This window comes from Eutrigla gurnardus (assembly GCF_963514095.1).
Source record: "Eutrigla gurnardus genome assembly, chromosome: 10".
In the NCBI taxonomy this organism is placed as follows: Eukaryota; Metazoa; Chordata; class Actinopteri; order Perciformes; family Triglidae; genus Eutrigla; species Eutrigla gurnardus.
In genome coordinates, this window is record NC_139924.1 from 16767560 (window position 1) to 16788084 (window position 20525).

Here is a 20525-nt window from a genome sequence, read left to right on the forward strand (position 1 = left end):
CTTGCATGGCATTAACAGAATTTCTCCTTTGGTGATCAGTAAAGTATTGTATATCTTCATATCAGATTATATCAGATTTGAAAAATATTGTGTGTATTTCAGATATGAATATATGTAATATCGGTTATAAAATGAGCTCATATCTGCTATATTTATTTTAGTGATTTGACGAGGGTTGGATTTTAATCTGACGTGTCTTTTAAAATCCCCATAATAACACTTTTTTTGTTATTTAGTTTGAATGTATGGACCATGGTGTCGACGCCGTGGTGCGTTTGGTGAGGGGCGGGTCGGGGCCGGTGTGGGCGAGGAGGGGGGCGGTGCAGATGGCAGAGAGCGAGAGATGCTGAGGAGGAACAACAGGTTGCTGCGGATGTTTTAATGCGGACTAGCTGGACAACAACTCGGAGAGAATCTAAAGAAGAGCCGATGAACGGTAGGAGTTATGATTTCTCATCCCAGTAGACTTTATTCATAGAGAGAGAAATACATGAAGATATCGTTAAAGTAGCTTCATCCGCCTGCCTAGTCTCGTTTCAACTCGCTGCAATGCAGGTCAACAAAAACAGTCGATTTTAGTTGTAAAGTGGAAATTGCAAAAATAGCAAAGTGTTAAGCAAAGTTTAGAAAGACTTGAACTTAACCAACATTCAATTCGTAGGCTGCAATCTCTTGTAGCTAACATGCTAAACTGGATTAGTTTACTTACCAATCAGCATTACATTCATTTAAAATGATAAGCTACAGCGAGGGTTTCTGTGTCTCTCAGTGTAAACAGTAGTCAGATCTGTCCTCGTTCACTGACGTAGCTTCCTCAATAACTCCTCATTCAACTGCCATCACTGTTATCTTTTTTAAAATGTGCACATTTGAACTTTTATAATCAACACATGCTGGCAGAGTAATTCCCTCTGGACTGGCAAGGGTGTCCAAACAGTTTGGATTGTGGGCATATACGGAAAAAAGTCCCAGGTCAAATCAATACTACATATTTTCAACCAGTTACACTGCAAGAACTCCATGTGCTATACAAAATTTATTTTCTGTCAATATAAACACACACACACACACACACACACACACACACACACACACACACACACACTACTAAAAGGTTCAGTCGTTGAAACTGTAAATCTGATGTTAAGATGTAACAAACAGGACAGGCGGCGATGGTAAAATACAGGTTTCTGTCCCAAGAGGTGAAGACGGAGATAATGTCACTAAACTCTGCTAAAACAGTCCAGTATGAGCAATACTATGCTCAAACCATATTCTAAAGGTTCCCCACCCAGCTGTACAGGCTTGGGCTCTGAGTTTGAGGCTCTACACACACATCAGCAGTAGGAGCCGTGTGTGCGCCAGGTGGCAGGAAGGCTTCACTGTTTACTATCTGCTTGTTCACAAACCTGCTTGCTCTCTCTGACTGTTGACACTGTGCCTTGCTCCCTGACGGGCGTTGATGCTGATGGTGCGTATTGGGCTTTGGCTGCAGTTCCTGTCACGTCCATGACGTGCTGTTTGCAAGGAAGGCTGAATGATTTTGAAGAGATAACCAATTTCAATTATTTTGACAGATATTGCAATAGGTATCAGGCTTCTGGTGTGAAGCTGTTTACAAAGTTGTTGTTTTTAAGCAATCTTAGCATATAGGCTAGCCTAATTGCATTGGTAGCGTGGTAGAGAAGGTAGTTAGGCCGCGGTAACGCTGTGGTAGTGACCTGTCAATCAAGAGGTAGCCCTAAAGCATTCCCTACTTTATCGTCTATTTTACTATTTTATATGGGAACATAATTCACTAAATGAACATCATGCTGTATTGAAGAAGACTTGAAACTAGCGATTGAGACCATGAACTCATGCTTACAATGTTTACTGAAATATAAATCGAGAGAGAAGTCATTGACTTCCATGCAATCAGACTTCTTTTTGCAACCAGAGTTCACTTTTCAGGGTTGGCTTCAATTTTCAGAACCAGAGGTTGCCACCTGGTGCTGTCACAGCTGCTAGCTGTCTGCTAGGTGTCACCTCAGCTAACTTGAATCAAAGAACTTAGTGCCATTGATAGAGAGCTAACATTCCCAGCCGCGTTTGTGGTGTTTCATGCAGATATCGAACAAATAATATGGCTTGCTATGTAGTAAATTGTACGCTGAGCATCCTGTGCTGACTTTTCATTAGTTGAAATTCTAACTAAATCTTAGCACCGGGAGCAACATGACAACCTGGTTAACTTTAGCCAACACAGAGTCATATACCTAATTGGCCTTAGCTGTCTTGGTACCTTCGAGCTAGGAGGGCCTGAGCTTCATCCATACTCCACCTCTTTGCCCATTTTTGTATTAGTCCAGATGGTGACGGCTGGCGCCCACTTTGAGCTTCACTTTGACTCTTCAAAAACCTGTGGGAGACTACGTCCATGTTTTATACAGTGATGCTTGTGAACCACTAGGTGTGTGGCGGTGTCTGCATCTGCCCTGCCCTCTGCCTGTTTTTTCTTATTTTGCTGTAATGTTTCTGGGCGTCAGCCTTGATAAACGTGTAGCAACCAGGTGCCAGATTGTATGTATCCAAGACGAAGTGACCAAAATGGGGGTAACAGCACCGAAAAACCACAAAGCTGGTCTCAAAGCCAAAATTAACGTGGGGTTGGCCAGTACCCTAACCCTTGTTGAGACGGGAGGAGGAGACAACTCTGAATGTCCTACATATTGTGCCTTTAAAGAGAAATGTAGTTTTTACTGTTGTCTGAGTCATGGTGATTGCTTATTGCTTCATTTCTCCACTGTTAGTGGCAAAAATATTACTCACAAACATGCAAACATCTGTTTGACTGTCTAAAAATCTGCAGGAGGACAGATGTGAAATTGGATGTTCTTAGAGCAGACTGATTATTACATACATTCAAGTACACAGTTACACTCAGTACACCTGGAACTAGTGAAATAACTTGCTGCATTTACATAAATACATTTAGAGATCACAATGGGTGTTTTTGGGCTGAAGGCACGTCTGTGAGTGTCTTCATTAGTGCTTTGATACTATAGTTAAACTGATTTTGTGTCAGTCAGTCAGACAAATACCAAACATTTGCTGGTTACATCAAATATAAGTATTTTCTCTCACATTGTTGTCAACATTGAATACCTCTGGGTTTGCAATTTGGTAGCTAGATGGACACTAAAAGCTAAAAGTCTTGAATTTGCCCTGGAAAATTAAAAAAGTGTCCTTCAAAAAGACAATAGAGTCACAACTGGATTGTCACATAAACTCTGGCCAAACACTTTGAAGTCTTGATTTGGGAAATCTGGTTATACAACATCACTCAGACTTTTGTTTCAGACTTTGTTTGTTTAACATTTGGTCTCAAAATGTTTTGTTAAACTACATCTCCAGCGCTAACAAGGGAAATTATCTTGCTGATTTCCAGTGCTCTCGAAAGACAGGGACTTGGGAAACAGCTTGGGAAAATATCGGCTGAGTAGCTACCGGTATTTACTTTTTCAAACATATGCAATCAAACTGTTTATTGTTACAGTTGAGGGAAGATGAATTGATTGAGATGTTCAAACAGTTTAAACAGAAAATTATGTAGTCAGTCATTACAAATCAACTTGGTGTCACTCTGCTCTCCAGGTGCCAAAACCACCTGATGCTGCAGCCTAATCTGGTCACATTGGACTGAACACACACACACACACGCACACACACACACGCACACACACACACACACACACACACGTACGGATGGCCGACATGGCGTCAGACCCGCCCATCTTGACGGAGCAGCAGGAGCAGCAGAGGAGAGCCAACCAGGTCACAGATGAGGTAAGGAATGGATATTTTCCCAGAACATCTAGAAGGTTCCCCTCCAAGTGGTTCAATTACTTCATTAATGATTGAAGAAACTCTTTTACAAGATGGATTTCCCCATTGAGAATAATTAAGGTGTCAGATAAACACAGACCTTGTAATAGATTGTCACCTCACAAATCCACAGATTTGATTTCCCTCACTGTGTTCTGGCCTCATTGTGCGTTTGGATAAGTATGTATATTTTGCAGCCTAGCCCTCAGACAATCAGTTTATCAATTCTGCTCATTGGCAATTAACTTTCCCTCAATTCATATTATTACACAGTAGAACATATAAACCAAGGGCTGCAATTAAAGATTATTTTCATTATTAAGTGATCTGTCAATTAGTGAACTTACTATTCAAAATGTAAGAACATTCTAAAAAGTGCACATTACAGGTTCCCAGAGCCAAAGGAGACATTTATTCAACCTACAGTCCAAAGTGATTGCTTAGTGTTATTGATGTGTCACAACCTCTTGTGAGCCACAGAGAACAGTGATCTGCCTGAGGGGAGTGTCCCTGTGAGGATACCTGGCTCACCTGGTTGTCATAGAGACAACTGGTCTCCCAGTGACACCGCCTGCAGAGAGACAACAGGCAGGGATGAGGTCATATAGTCTGTGTGGAGCTAAATACACACGCCTGTGCACACGCACACACACACACACACACACACACACACGCACACACACGCACACACACACACACACATCCACACACCATTGGGCTTTAAAGGTTACTGCAGGTCAAAGCTATTTATCACCTCATCATCCCCTCGGTGGGGAAGTCCCCAGGGATTAACATGATATTTACACAATATATTCACACACCTGCACACACACAGACACAGCATGGGGCAAAAAGACTGGAGAGAGAATTTCCGTGTGCGAGAGCTGTAGCTCAGGGGGTAGACCGGGATGTCCTTTTGCGCATGGTCGATCACCGGCTCCCACTCTCTGTGTGTCGACATATCCTTAAGCGAGACACTGAAGCCCAGGTTGCTTTACAGCAGCCCACTAAATGCTTAGGATGGCTTAAATCCAGATGTCATGTTTCAAGTATGTGATTGAAATAAAGTTAAGGATAATCGCAGGTCATTATTACTTCTGGGTTTTAACTTTCTTAATGCTTTTCCTTAAGTTAAGCAAAACAGTATTCTAAGGTCCAATTGTTTTACCATATAGCTACAGTATATATAATACAGTTTTTATAAATTGTCTATTTACGTTGGCTTTTACGTAAACGGAAGTTTAAACCTTTTGTGCATTAATGCAATTCATTGTTCATTATTTACTCCTTTAAAGGAACATATTTTTAGACAATACTTTATTTTATAAGTCTGGCCTGTAGACAAACTGTCCATGATTGCATGTTGAGCTGACTGTATATTGATCGTACTGGATGTTTTTTGTATTTTTCAGTCCTTGGAAAGCACAAGGCGGATGATGCAGCTGGTGGAGGAGGTAAATATACAACACACAAATATATATGTAAATACAGCAGCATGTTAGCATCATCTTCTTTACCTTAGTCATCCTTTCACTGTTGTTTCCACAAGAGGAAACACCCAAACATATTTGTTAAACGAGGCACATTCTGGGATGTGAGTGACTGTAAGATGCAAGTTTGAAGGCAAGTTTGTGCTTTGACATTATTGAAATCAAAAGAGGGGAGAGTTGGGATGACACAGCTGCATGCTTGTTAGACAGTCTTGGATACATGTACAATGGTTTGGCCAGTAAATACCCAAAGTCTGTCATCCAGATAGCCAAACATCACTTTGTACTGATTGTATACATCACTATATAATCTCTCTGCACGTTTTTTCACACTGACTTTCACACAATTGCGCTGAAACCATTGGCTGCCTGGAAGAAGGGAAATCATGGGGCATAACAGCTATTAGTAATGTGTACTCAGTACTTATGTGTTTGCTTCTTCCTGCAGAGTAAAGATGCTGGAATCAGAGCTGTGGTTATGTTGGATGAACAAGGAGGTAATCACTTCTGTTGGATCACTCTTTCAATCCTCCTCTTTTTAGCCTTGTCCAACATGTTAAATTAGAAAGGTCTGTTTTCCCCAAAAAAGGGGAGAGAGTTCAATATGTAGATATCTAGAGATCAATATTATATTAATCTCTTCAATAGCGTTACAGTTGTTCTGTGACGTGTTAAACCCAGTTTAGCACAAAGATTGGACACCCCTGTTTTAGTTAGCTTCACATTCCTTCAGATTTGAGCTTTAATTGATGGGGATTGTCAGCATGGTGTGGATATGTTGGTGTGAACATGCCCTTCACCAATCCTATCAGTCCTATTCACACCATCTGTAGCATACTGTCCATCTCTGTTGTTACGACACAATAAAGCCGAGCTCCTGTTCCTAACAGAGCAGTTGGAGCGTATTGAGGAAGGCATGGACTCCATCAACAGAGACATGAGAGAGGCCGAGAAGAACCTGACAGACATGGCCCAGTGCTGTGGCCTGTGTATCTGGCCAATCAGGAAGTAGGTCTTGGTGTTCGGGATCTGCACCTTCACCCAACTGGTGGCCCAAATAAAACATACTGGTGCCCAGTTCCATTAAACAAGCCTAAAATAAGGGTTTTTCATTGGTTCCACAATAAGAAGATTTGCAAACGCTGCAATCAAACCTCCTCAGGTCCAATCTTCGATAAACATTTTACCAATCAACCAGAAACAGATTGAGATGGACGATAGAACTGGGCACTGAGGTCAGGGTGCAAACAGCCGGCACATCAACGCACAATATGGCTTAGCTTGACCCTGTTTGTTAGTGGAGAGTGACGTTTTTATCATTTGTGAGTGGATTCTTAGGTTTTTACTTTGCTGCTGGGTGTTTTTTTCAGTTCAGCCGTGGAGCTTTAGGAAATAGTTGTTGATTTTATTTTGCTGCTCCCCTCCACCCTCCTCACCTCTCCCTCCATTCTTTCTATTTTCCTTTCTCCTTCTACTCTTTTGCTTACATCTTTCTCTGCTTTCTTCTTCCCTTCACCTCCATCCACCTACCTCCTTCTTCTCTACGGCCACATACTCTACCTCCCCTTATACCTTCCTCTCCCACCTCCTTTCCCACTTCACTCACACTTTGAATCTCGCCTCACCTTCACGTCCCCCTCGTCCTTCCCCTCCTTTTCCATGTCCACTTTTGTTCTGCCTTTCTTCCTCTCCTCCTGCCTACTCCTGCATCATCCTCTTCCGCCGCCACCTTCTCCTCCCATAGAGCAGTTGGAGCGTATAGAGGAGGGCTTGGAACAGATCAACTCTGATATGAAGGAGGCAGAGAAAAACCTGACTGACCTGGGCAAGTGCTGTGGCCTCTGCTCCTGTGATAAGTAGGTAGAGGTGTGTGTGTGTGTGTGTGTGTGTGTGTGTGTGTGTGTGTGTGCGTGTGTGTGTGTGTGTGTGTGTGTGTTTGCTCTACTGCTACATTCTGAGGTAAGTATATAATGATTCCCCCCAGAAGAAAGCAGTCAACATTTTGAGAAACACTTGAATAAATGTGTCAGATTATGCGGTAAACCATTTTTTCGTGAATGACTTGCTTCTTTTGTTGCATGCTTACGTTGCTGTATTTTCTGCTGGTTAGATATCATCGTACAACATGTTTGTCATCTCTGCTGAATAAAGGGACCACTGCTGTACCCATACTGGAAAGGTACCATGCTTGACTGTGCTGCAGCTGGTTACCAGTATCAGTGCAGTGTGGTTAACAGGGTGGACGATAGAAAGACATTCATAAGGTCATTCTCTCTCTCTCTCTCTCTCTCTCTCTCTCTCTCTCTCTCTCTCTCTCTCTCTCTCTCTCTCTCAGACTGAAGGCCTTTGAGGAGAGCGGCGCATACAAAGCCGTTTGGGGCGGAGGCTCCGGTCAGGATGGCGTTGTGTCCAATCAGCCGCCGTCGTCTCGAGTCGTTGATGAGAGGGAGCAAATGATCATGAGTGGAGGACATATACGGAGGTGGAGAGAGAGAGAGAGAGAGAGAGAGAGAGAGAGAGAGAGAGAGAGAGAGAGAGAGAGAGAGATTGATTAATGAAGTGTGTTATTGTAGGTTGGTTGTCTGTTCGGAGAAGCAGCTGTGTAATGTAATGTAATACCACCAGTCATCAGTCATACCGGCAGCTGACCAAACGCAGGACACAAACACACACACTCTTTGCTCCATCTCAGGGTGACTAACGATGCTCGTGAGGACGAGATGGAGGAGAACCTGACTCATGTCGGCAGCATCATCGGAAACCTGAAGAGCATGGCCTTGGACATGGGCAACGAGATAGACATGCAGAACGTGCAGATCGATCGCATACAGGGAAAGGTACTGCTGTCACATTGCAACACTTGGCAAGTTTCATAAAGTATAGACAAACAGCACAATAGGCCACAAAAAATTACCACGTAGCATCGTATGACACCAAATATGAACAGAATCTGTTTCATTCATCCTTTCAGTCCATTATTCTTGCACATGTTAGTGTGTTATGATGAGCTGCAAACAAAAGAAATAGAGAGATGAAAGCAGCACACTCCTGTGGTAAGAGACGCAAAGAAATACATAGTTTATTCTGACTAATTTGTTTTTCATATATTTATACCATGCAACAAATCTTACCATTGCTTTTATTTATTTGGTTCGGCGGCTTGCACAGCATGCTTTGGGGAGCCTTGGTTAGCCAAGCCATTATAACTTGAGAGAGCTCCAGTGGTGCCATCACTCAGGTTCTTATTTACACTTCCTGTTTCTTTTTTGTCTCTCTCTAGGCTATTCTCAACGTTTCCCGCATCGATGCTGCCAACCAGAAAGCCAACAACCTCATGAAACGATAGAAGGAGCACACTTCCATAACACTCTTTTTCTACTAATTGATCCTACTTGCAATTACTATGCTTCTGCGTTCTGTGCCAACGTGTTGCTGCTGTTATTCTCTACTGTCCATAGGCCATTTTTAGAGTCATGTATTCCTTCGTGTAATATTATTGCTGTGATACTCCTATAGAGACTGATTCTCAGTAGTGACGTGTTAATTATGTCTTATCTCATGTTCCTGTTTTTTTTTTTTCATTGTGATAGTAGGGGAGATAGTAATATGACATTATCATTTTGAAATGAACCAACAATTTCACAGCAAGGTGCTTGTCCCTTTACATTCCACACTCCGTATTCCCTCTCAAGGTGGCCTCTGCCGCCACTCAGTTAGTGATATCATTGGAAGCTTTAATGATCCCTGTGGGGAAACCAGGTCACTACAGCGGCATCATCACCACCAGCAGCAGCAGCAGAGAGCAGAATCAGACAAATCAAGAAGTAATTTCACAAAAAGTGAACATTTGGAGAACAACACAGCAAAGACGGGTCCGTCTTTGGAGAACAACACAGCAAAGACGGGTCCGTGGGCCAGGGCGTGCATCTAAAGCCAATAAATGGCCTATTACTTCTATCGGGCAGATAATTGAAAAACAAAACTCTAACAACTCCTTGTGTGCAGGATATGTGTCCGATATTCTAAAAAAAAGCATAACTATCAGAAACCCCCCTTCACCCAATGTAAACATGATTGTATAACACACCCCTCCCCCCTCTCTCAAGTCCAGAGAATGAAACACGTGCATGATGGTGCCCTCTGCAGGCGCTGCTGGGTATTGCGCAGAGGAAGGAAACACGTATTTGTCACCAGAGGAAGATCTCTGGCGACACCAAGCGGACAGAAGTGGAACCTGCTCTTCTTCCTGGTCTCTCCATCTTCTTTATTCTCTATGTGGATATAAAATGGTGGTGAAATGACGCTGAATTGTTGCTGTCTCTCTAATCTTATTCCAACATCTGCAAGGGAATCTGATCTCATCAAGGTTTTTGCTGACACCGTCAAATCTCATATGAATCACATAATTTCTTGTATATTAAATGCAAATATATTGTGGTTGTATGTATTTTTAATTACAGCCAATTACATACTTTTGTTTGGTTGACAGTGTTTCATTAGGTACCATGGATGCGTTGGCAGCCAACATTGGTGTGGAGTAGCCCAAATGTGGAATTCAGATACTATGATGTTTAATGGTGTGGTTATTAGTAATATATTAGTATAATTAAGCTGATGACCTTTATTGACCCAAGAAGCCCTCAATGCGTTTCACGCAGCAGGTTTAACACTACCAAGATAAAATTGCGCAACCAGAGAGCGTGTACAGTGATCAAATGCTAAACCCGTTATGAATAAGAAATGGCATGTATGGCTGTGGACTTATTAATTAGGTCAATAGTGGGAGGTTGTCTGGAGCAATTATCAGCATCGTGAGGAGATTTGATCTCATTAAATACTAAGAAATATTGTTAATTGCGCATAATTTCTGAGTTATGCGTTTGATTTATTTTAGAATGGGAGTGATTGGTGCACGTTGTATCTGGGCAGCTGGGGGCGCGCAGCAGCATGAAAATGTTGCGCGTTCAAGGGAGGAAAAAAAAATCGGAGTCTGCGCAGTTCCGTTGTTCTCGACACTCCGAACTTTCGGGAGAACCTCGGAGGAAGGAGGGGAGGGAGAGAACATCGCCATTTTTCCTGGTAATTATTTTCAACATATTCAGCCCTTTCACACCGTACATCAATATTAATCATCGATAACATCGGCAACAGTATAATTCAGCGTAGAAATGCAGGTAGCATTTGTAGCTACAATACGAAAAACGAGCGTAGCGCCGGAGCGAGACATTTCGTACTCGATCTCGACCACCGATTGTCGCGTAACGTTAGCCGTTAACGTTACTCGGCGCACAAACAAAACACGCTGCGTTGCAAACGCGCGTTTCGCACCGTCGATAAATCCACACGTTTACCGAAATTCGCCGTAGATTGTGTTCCGCTGTTTTGACGTAACAACGTGTAGCTGACAGAGATGGCGGAACGGGTCGAGGCTGCTCCTTGTGCCGCTAGGCACGAGCAGTAGGGGGAGAGGCAGGCACGAGCTCAACAAAGACACGAGAAGATCGCAGCTGATTGGCTCAGACGGGCCACGTGGTCTGAGAAAACGCAATGTTATTCAAATCAGTTCATAATGAGTTCTCAGAAGTTGAACGTATCATACATTTTGACTGCGTTTGTAAGCTGGCCTGTTGTTCTAAACTGGATAAACAAATAACAAGAAAAAACGGGGGAATATAATAAAACTAATGTCAGATTAATGGGAGACGCATGACTAGCCCAACATAGTATTTTGAGATTTATTTGTTGTAGATATAGGTCCAGGCTTTCGGTGCCAGAATATATTACAAAACATAACAGAGAAGTGGCGGAATGAACCCCCCAAAATAAACAAATTTAATAAGTTGGCAAGGTACAGACAAAATAAAATCAAATGATGACGTGAACCAGCTTTTATATTGAGGTTTTCTTCTTTCCTTCAATAATTACTATCTTAACAGTCATACTATTTAAGGTCTATTTAAGTCATACACCAAATTTGTTATTCAGATTTGAAATAGTCTTGTCCCCAAAAGCTTCCATGTAGTCGATGTCCCCACAGTAACCGGGGAATACTGTTGGGACTTGGGTGTTGATTTTCCAGTCCAGAAAAGCTTGTTTGTCCAGTGACTTTCGATCATTATTGACCCACAACGGTGCAATGGGGCTCTAAATATTGAGTTAGTCCACTCAGTGTTTAGATTGAAGAGGTTTAAACAGTAATTTATCATTCCATAGTTTGTTGAGCTGATATGCCACTAGTGCTTGACCCAGACTAACACTCTGTAAAGAGGACTTTCTAAAAGTATCAAAGACCATTCAGATATAAATAGTCCTCTCAGACATCTGACTGGATACAATCAAGCTTTGGTGGCAAGTGATTAAAAACGTTTCAATGGTAATCCAGGTGTTTTAGGGCATGTGTTACAGAAGGAAATGTTGTCATAAAAACCCCTATCTAAGTATAAACTCTAAAAAGCAGATTCATTGTGTATTTTTTCATTTGATAAAGCTTGACCCCCTTATCACAATATAACAAAATCATAATGCATCTTTGGTTGTAATTCTCCACAAGGTTTTTTTTTATTATTATTATTATTATTATTATTATTATAAAATCCAACCAGCAGGAGGCAGTATAGGGCCACAACCTGAAGGGAAAAAACTAGATTTCCGTGGTAAATGCCCCAAAAAACGACTCCAGTCAACTCTACAGAAGTGTACTGCTCAAATATGTGGATTTTCAACGACTGCTATTAGTGTTTTTCTCCGTAGATTTCCGACCACCGTCATGGTATTTTCTTCTCCATTGTTGAGGTTAAGGTTTCTTCACAATGGAAACTTATGACTCGAAGCCGACATGAGCAGCTGTTGTGTTAGGCAGTGTTGTAGTCAAGAAACCCGAGACCAAGTCATGAACTAGATTCAAGTTTATTGAGGCAAGAGCAAGACTTGAGTGGTTGAGACCATGTCAAGTCCAAGGCAGGACGAGACCGAGTCGAGATCTCGAATCTCACACTGAATGACAGACCTATGATACACATGCAAAATTGGCCCTCCTCATATCCATCTGGAAGATCGAAACTCCCAGAAAACATTAAGATTCCTCTTCATTCACCTCTGTTATTGCCATATATTCTATGTGTGTATATCTGTGAGTGTACCATGAGAAATGATTGACATATACATAATTGCAGACTCATTTGGTAATTGATTAATCCCTTAAGTACCCTTTCATGCAAATATTGCAAGAAAAACCCATTAAAGAACAATTTAGATGAAGGTAATTGTTTTCTTAATGAAATGCAGGGCTATTCAATTCATATACATCAGATTGATTTTAATAACTGAAGTGTGCACTGTGCAGCTGTATTATCTAGGAAATTAGAAGTATTGCATCTGCACTCTGTAATGGCAGATATTCCCTTAAATGACTCGGATTAACAGTGAAATAGCTCGATCGGTTATTGCTTATTCTCATATATAATATATATTATGACATATTCACAGTCAAAAGCACAGCACTAAAGCAATAATGGTGCCAAGTTGGTCTGTAGTAGAGTGCAATGTTTGGTGCATTGCGTGTTTCAGAAGCTGAGCTCTTATTTCTTTTTAGTTAGTTCATCTTTAAACATTGTGTGTTCTCTGTCTCGCTCTCATCTTAATGTTTCCTCTCGGTCTCTCATTTGTTGCAGGTTCTTCTGTCCGGACTGGCAGGTGGATTAGAACCAGACAGTCTTGGAGGACGGTGGATTTGCACTCGGTACCGAGCTGAGTTGTAGTAGGCCGTCAGAAGAAGAAGAGGAGGAGTGGACGAGCAACGGTGGAACCATGTCGACCTCGTGGCGTGAGGATGACGAGGAGTTTAAGGTGGGGGGATCGAGAGGAGGGTCGAGACTCAAACCAAGATTCTCCTTCACTGAGGTCAAACTGCTGCTGGAGGCGGTGAAGAGGAACAGATACATCATCCTCAGTGAGTAGAAAGGACTGTGTGTTGCTTTCGGAAGCAGATTATCTTTATTGGTGTGGGCCTGTTGAGGAGTGTATCCACCATACATTACTGAAAAGTAATGATCAATTATCTTCCTTGGAGAGAAAAAAGGATGTAATTAGTGTTTTATTGTTATTATTATTATTATTATAACGCCAGGACAGGGTTCCCTCGGTCATAAAATACCTGGAAAAGTAATGAAATTAGAAAAAGTGTTTCCCAGGCCTGTAAATGATTGAAATTGTCATTGTGTTCATTAGATATAGAAACATAATTTTTTTTTTAGAAACTTGCAAAGGTTGAAATTCTAAATGATGGTTGCCTGTTCATACATTGGAGTCTGCATTTCCCCGAGGAAGTTGTGAATATTCGGGTGAATGTTTTGGCATAGAGCTGTTTAGATTCTCTCCAATATGACAGACACACATCTGCAAACATAGAATCTTACACCGCGACGTCAATACGAAGAAACAAAGTCATTTAGTTTTCCGCATTTACGAACTGCTTACAACTTCCAAATAAGCTGGAAGGTGGCATTTTGAAAGACTTATTTTCTGCATAGTGCGACCCAACGCATTCTATTATGTTTGTTCCATTATCATTGGTCCAGCCCTAGTTTACTGCATGTCAGATGTTTGACCTCCAATACCACCATCGTATAGAATATTTAAAGATGACCAGGACTGATGTCTCACTTCATATATCTCACTCCCTGTAGGGAAGTTTAACCAAGGTGTTTCGGCTGAAGCCAAGAAACAGACCTGGGCTGAAATCACCAATCAGATCAACAGTCTGGGAGAGAATCACAGAGAGGTTTGTAATTGTAATCATTGCTTTTATCAATCGGTTGTGACTAGAGGTTTAAGTCTAGTTGCATTCGCTGCATCGATGGATCGATTGTCAGTCCTACCGATTCAACTAAATCGATCTGCTAAAATAAATAAATAGAATGAATCGTTTTGGCTTCACCAATAATCGATATAAATGCGTTTTAATCGTATGAATCATGATTCTTAATTATGATTTTTTTTTTAAGACACTCTCTCCTCATCCAGCATGTAGTCTATTGAAAAATGTAAAAAAAAAAAAAGAACTGAGCATTACATTTTTGTATTCAGCATAAAATATTATGCAGGACTACTTTTTTATAGAATAAATGTGTTAAATAAGTAATTCTGTGGTCTGTTTATTTTTCACCTTTCAGAAGAATACAGATAGTCTCCCTCGCATTATTGCATGTTTATTTCATGGATATAGAATTTTCGTTACAAGTTACTGAATCGAATGGAATCGTTCCAAAAGAAAAAAATTGTCCTCGAATCGAATCGCCAACTACTGTGTCGTTAATCGAATCTCTATGAAGCCAAAGATTCACATCCCTAGTTGTGACCAGTTAAACCAAAGACTGATTCATCCTCTTAAATTGTTTTTATTTATTTTTTTGTCATTTATACAAATTATTATAGGTATTAATATTTAATTCACAACAGCAGCCAAAATTAGGGGGGGGATTGTCTTGCAGAAATATATTTTTTTCTATCCTGTTATCAGGTTATCTTGCTTATAGAAGGATAAGCAATTGTAGTAGTATTACTTTTTTCATTAATCAAGTTTGAAGAGAGTTAAAATACCCCCCATATTTATCAGAGCCTAAGGTGATGCCCAATTTAAAGCTAATCAATTTACTACCGTGTGGTATTGAACCGGGTTGTATTGTTGCTAGATGACTAATTTATAATCAAAATGGCTGGCAATTAGTGTCCAATCTAATCCACTTATTGTTTCAGCACTTTTCAGCAGTAGTTTGAAGCATTAGTAGAGGTTGTCATACAGATGTTTCCGATTGCTAAACGACAGCGGACACAACTGCAGCTACATGTGCAAAACTCTAACACAGTCTGCATCACCAACACTCACCTGAGCTAAACTGTTCACATCCACTGCAAAACAGACTCAGTGCAGCGAACACTGTGAACAATCGTCATGGCGACAACAACACACACTGTCACTCAGAACAATGTCCAATTGTAAAAATATATTTTACAGTAGAAACTGTTACGTAAATATTCTATAATTGCAATACAGAAAGTCTTGGTGGTGTGTGTGGTTTACAGTTTTGAGTGACGGCGACAACGTGCTGTAAAGCCACAGTGTGGTGCAGGTTGTGGTCAAAGTCAGGAGAGAAGTGTGTAGAGTTTTGGAAACTGTGTTCAAGCAATGAAAGACGAGCTAGAGTTTGGTCCACATGAACTGACTGTGGTTAGAGTTTTGCACATGTAGCTTCAGTTGTGCCCGCTGTCGTTTAGCAATCGGAAAGAGCTGTAATAGTAGCAGGCTCATACACGTACATATGTAGGATTTTTCAATAAAAATATTGTATCATCATGGGAGAATTTTTAAAGGAGGTTTCATTTTCTCACAGGTGCGTCAGATCATGAAGAAATGGGCTGACCTCAAATGTGATGGAAAGCGACGAGCCGTAGCCCTCCGGGGCCCCAATGGCAGTAACCTGAGGAAGAAGAAAATGGGTCCTGTGGAGAGGATGGTCAATAAGATACTAATGATGAGTCCTAGAGGAGGTGAGGAGAAGCAATCGAAGGGCGGGGTGTCTGTGAAATCTGGTTTTATGGTAGCACCTTTGTTGTCGGTGTGCATGCATAGTCGGTGTAGATGGCAGTTGGCATGTCCCCAGTTTGGAGAACCACCATCTCCTCTATACTGTGTCTAATAACTCATTTCAAAGCTCAGCCAATTTCCTGTCTCCTAAAGTGGGTGTGGTTATTGCTTGTTTGATGAATAAAAGCAAATTGCGTTATATTTGCATAATGTTTTCGTAGTTTTCTTTTGCTAACATTAGATAATCAGATAGCTGACAGACATATCCGCTAACTTTAGTTGCCAGATCTCGCAAAAGGGTGTTAATTTTCTCCAGACAAGAACGACAATAGACTGCACTCTATTGATCACCATATCTGTAAATATGATTGATACTGTTTACATTGTTTGTTTGTTTATAGCGTCCATTTCTTGCATTTATATTGTTTATACAGCTTGCATGCAAAATACAATAGTATATGGAAATGCACAGGAGAGCAGAACAGGTGTTGCTTCATCTTAATTAAGTAGTTTCTTGTTGGTTTTCAGGTGGCGACAGTGACGTGGACATTGGCGAAGATGAGGATTTTTCAAAGGCTTACAGTAAAGGGCCAGCCCCCAACCATCCATCCTACTCCTACCTCAGCTTGACAGACAGTTCCCACTCTCTACCTGGAGGAGTCTCCTTCGACATTTCTCCCCTCTCCTCACCAGAAAAAGAACTTAGTGGTAAGAAGATCTGGATAATAAGAAGGGCAATGGTTCTGCATCAGACAGTGAAAGGGCAGATAATTAATAATCTGTTTTCCCTGATATGCAACTAAGAAAATAGTGAGCTGTGCTTGTCTACAGCTGCTCGAACCGGTCAGTTTGTTTGTTGTGACTTTGGTGAATCTGAACTAAGCTTTTTAAAACACCAAACTCACAATGACTCAAACTAACTGATCGAGGCAGCAGTAGACCAGCAACTCCCATGTTTTGCAAGATAAAATTACTTCTAAATTAAGAGTCTGATGGCTTTGTGGACAGCATAGATGGATATAACGGCTTCAGCCCCCTGTCGGAAAAGGCTATCTCAATATAGCCTACACTGTTAATGATGATAGGTGGGCCTTTTTTTATGTAACGTTATGCTGCTGCCTCCATCCACGTCAGTACATTGCTTTGCTCCCGTGCTGGTACTCCTGGTAATACTCTGACTGTGGAAAAGTACCTCATAGAAGCCCATGTAAAAAATCAGAACTGTGGCTTTTAAACTGCCACATGGTGCACAATTTCCATACAGCTTTCTTCACCGTTCACCCACACGTTTTGAAGTGGGTATAGTGAGTTGAGGATTTTTAAAGGTCAAGGTTGTTTCTGAGCTGCACAAGAGGAAGGAGAAAGGGACACAATTCCCAAGCAGTGGGGAAAAAAACTTTATTTGTCAAGACGACCAAATAAAGCTTGTCTAATTTGTAAATCATGAGTTAAAGCGTGAGATTAGTCTGTGTCTTACAGTTCATACAATCATACAATTGAATTGAAAAGTTGAATTTGTTTCCTACTATATTAGCTTCAAGTTTGAGGTATTCTACATTTTGGCATTGCAACATTTCTTACAGCTGCTTGACAATGTTTTACAGGCGATCCCTTCCAGTCCTCCTCTGATTTTGACCTGGCTGACGATGGAGGTAAGACCTTAGTTTTATACAGTTGGTGATTTCTCCTCCCTGCAGAAAGACGCAAATTACCATTTTCTTCAATCTTAATTAAATAAGATATGGGACCTTACTACATTTTCAAATTATCCAAGAATTTAGTACATAACGATTGTATAAGCCCTAACCCTCCTAATTAAATTCAGCACATCCATAATCATGGTGAATGAAGTGTCTATTCACATTTAACTTTGAAGTAACAGCTTTATTTTGTTACACTGAAGAATGATCCGATCGGACCCACACAGTGGGAATACAGATTCTTCAGGGATCTCAAGTATTAACAGTTGATAAAGCCTTTAGAAAGTCTTAGTCTTAACTTTTTATGGCACACTTTGATGTTTTTATGATATACTACTGTCTATACTTCTGTGGCTTGACTGATACATTTTCGTGTCCCTCTGTGATCTGCTAGAATGTACCCTGGACATGGAAGAAAACGACGACTCCATGTTCTCTTCCCAACCATCCTCAAATCACCCACCCTCCTCTATCTCCCTGGATCCCCTGCCTGAGGTCTTGCTGAGGATGAGGCCAGTCCATACCTACTCCCGAAACAGCCAGAACCACACCTCCCCCAGACCTCCACCCGGACCATCTCCCTCTGTGGCATCCACCTCCTCTGTTTTCCCTTCAGTGTCCGATTCAGACAACCCCTCATCCTCTGCTGCGCCTCCCCCGTCGCAGTCCCCCACAAACTTGAACATGACTGGCTCCTCCGTCCCTGCTCCTTGCTCCTCACTCACTCCCCCTCCTTCCTCTTCTTCTCCATCTGTTGGAAGCAATACCATTACCACTCACTCTGCACCCTCCCTTTCCTCCATCCCACCACCTCCTAGTGCTCCCAATAACACTGCTGCTGCATCTTCCTCCTCTGTTGCTTCTACTGCGACTTCCTCATCCAAATCTCATGTACCTTCTCCCTCCTCCTCTGTCCTCCAACCCACTAATTCATCCACATCAGGCTCAAACCTGTCTGACCCTCTCCCGGCCGGAGCGTCTTCCCGCAGATCCCAAGACCATGTGTCACAGATGGCCTCTCAGAGTCTCCAGCAGCAGCGAGCTAGCAGGATGCTTCTGACTTCGGTGTCTCAGTCTCTGGAGATGTTGGCTCAGTCTGTCCAGCTACTGGTGGAAAGCCAGCAGGAGTTTGTGCAGGAGTCTCTGCTGCTGCAGAGGGAGACAGTGGACATTCTGAGGGATTTCTCCAACACAGCATTGACTATGTTGAGAGACAAAGGCAACAGTGGTCAACTGACAACACATCATCAACCCACCGCACACTTCTGAAAGATGGAGAATAAACCTGGGCAGGTAAATTGTGGCAATGGGAGAAGATTACATGTGGAGTGTTCCCGATGATAAACATCCATCTTGTTGGTAAAATAAAAGCGATGGCTGATGTTTGATATTAGGAGCCACTATGTTTGCCCAGCGGCACAAACACATGGAGTTGCAGGCCAGGTTCTCATAGACTGAATCTTGTTTTTTTTTTCATTCTATATTTACTGTTTGTCCGTTGCAGACTTAACTGACATTTTAAAGTTGGTGTTTTGAGCTGCTAAAATCTTCACCTCTTTACAAATGTCCTCAAATTGAGATCAACGGACTCGATTTTTACTTGTTGAGTGCACTGGGACACTTTGTTCAACTGGCTCAATGAATGAGAGGAAATTAACAAAGCAACTGTAATGTGTCAGTAGGATATAAAAGTACTAACTCTGTGTTTTAAGATCGAGAGCCAGTTCTACATCAGAGAGGGAGCATCCCTCCGGCCACCATCTTAATATTGGACTGTTGGAATCTCTGATGTGATGCAACTATGAACTACTTTGATAGATTAATAATAATAAATGATTTAAACACAATTTCATTTTTATTGAACTTACTACTGGTGAAGAAAATGATTTACTCAAAAAAAGGAAACTGCTCAAAATGGCAGAATGTGCTGGCTAAGGATGTTTTTGAATGAAAATGTTGAATATTTTTGTTGTTGCCAGTTACAAAATTAAGGCCACTTAGAACTCATACTGTGGTGAAACGGTGAATTCCTCAGATCGCTTTGTCAATGCAATTTGATAACATATTTAATCCAGAATGAGCTTGACTTAACTGCAAAGATTTGTAAGACCCCATTATCTTTTGCGTTGTGTCAGATTTATCACCAATACATTAGGACAAACATCTGAGCCCAGAAACATGTAAGTATGTATGTTCTGCTGCCCAAAATAGTAACATGAATGATGCAATTTTCTTACTTACAATTCACTCTCTGACCAACTGTAACGTTCTGCTACTCAAACCAGGCTATGTGATGTTCCCAACAACCAAAGCCTTACAATAAAGACTTCATTATAAAAAGAAGAGAAAACTGTTTGGAAATGACTTAATTGTTGGCAGTTCTGTACAATCTGGTAATCTATATTCTCTCTTTTCTCTTACGTGATTCATTCCTAATTACATTAAATACTCATGTTGCCCTGCGATGAACTGCCATCCTGTACAGGGTTTACCCTGCCTTCGCCCAATGTTGGCTGGGATTGGCTCCGAGTCAATTTATACCATATCAAAAAAGTTATAGTACAGTGTCCATCCATCCATCCATCGTCTACCGCTTATCCTGTATTCAGGGTCGCGGGGGGGGGGGGGGGGGGGGCTGGAGCCGATTCCAGCTGACATTGGGTGAAGGCAGGGTTCACCCTGGACAGGTCCATCGCAGGGCCATCCTGCATGTCTTTGGACACCACCTTGAAGCCCCTATAGTACAGTGTGTGTTAACAAATATAGTATATGTTACAGTATATGTTGAATTAAATTTAAAAAATGTGACTATGGCTTTATATTTTATGTACTACATGCTCACTTTGCTTGACGTATGACACGGTGGCTTTTTATGACTTATTAACT

General features: G+C 41.5%; 2 protein-coding genes across 2 annotated transcripts; both read left to right on the forward strand.

The window, feature by feature from the left end:
* Positions 1-338: 338 nt before the first annotated feature.
* On the forward strand, positions 339-9665 carry LOC311019403 (synaptosomal-associated protein 25). The gene is made up of 8 exons (XM_084018785.1): positions 339-436; positions 3637-3828; positions 5280-5321; positions 5806-5854; positions 7102-7213; positions 7693-7839; positions 8050-8194; positions 8638-9665. The coding sequence occupies exons 2-8, from the start codon at positions 3748-3750 to the stop codon at positions 8701-8703; spliced, it is 642 nt and encodes a 213-aa protein (XP_083874911.1). The 5' UTR covers positions 339-436; positions 3637-3747; the 3' UTR covers positions 8704-9665.
* A 146-nt stretch (positions 9666-9811) lies between these two features.
* LOC311019402 (uncharacterized protein) lies at positions 9812-20221 on the forward strand. The gene is made up of 7 exons (XM_084018784.1): positions 9812-10436; positions 13028-13305; positions 14042-14136; positions 15746-15902; positions 16468-16647; positions 17544-17591; positions 18034-20221. Exons 2-7 carry the CDS (start codon positions 13164-13166, stop codon positions 18906-18908), a joined length of 1497 nt encoding a protein of 498 aa, XP_083874910.1. The 5' UTR covers positions 9812-10436; positions 13028-13163; the 3' UTR covers positions 18909-20221.
* Positions 20222-20525: the final 304 nt, after the last annotated feature.

Excerpts from the sequence above, each read along its gene's own strand:
- LOC311019402 (XM_084018784.1), top strand. The coding sequence starts at position 13,164 with ATGTCGACCTCGTGGCGTGAGGATGACGAGGAGTTTAAGGTGGGGGGA. Across the intron at positions 13,306-14,041 it reads GAACAGATACATCATCCTCA|GGAAGTTTAACCAAGGTGTT; the intron begins GTGAGTAGAAAG and ends CACTCCCTGTAG. Across the intron at positions 17,592-18,033 it reads TGACCTGGCTGACGATGGAG|AATGTACCCTGGACATGGAA; the intron begins GTAAGACCTTAG and ends GTGATCTGCTAG.
- LOC311019403 (XM_084018785.1), top strand. The coding sequence starts at position 3,748 with ATGGCCGACATGGCGTCAGACCCGCCCATCTTGACGGAGCAGCAGGAG. Across the intron at positions 3,829-5,279 it reads CCAACCAGGTCACAGATGAG|TCCTTGGAAAGCACAAGGCG; the intron begins GTAAGGAATGGA and ends TGTATTTTTCAG. Across the intron at positions 5,322-5,805 it reads TGATGCAGCTGGTGGAGGAG|AGTAAAGATGCTGGAATCAG; the intron begins GTAAATATACAA and ends TTCTTCCTGCAG.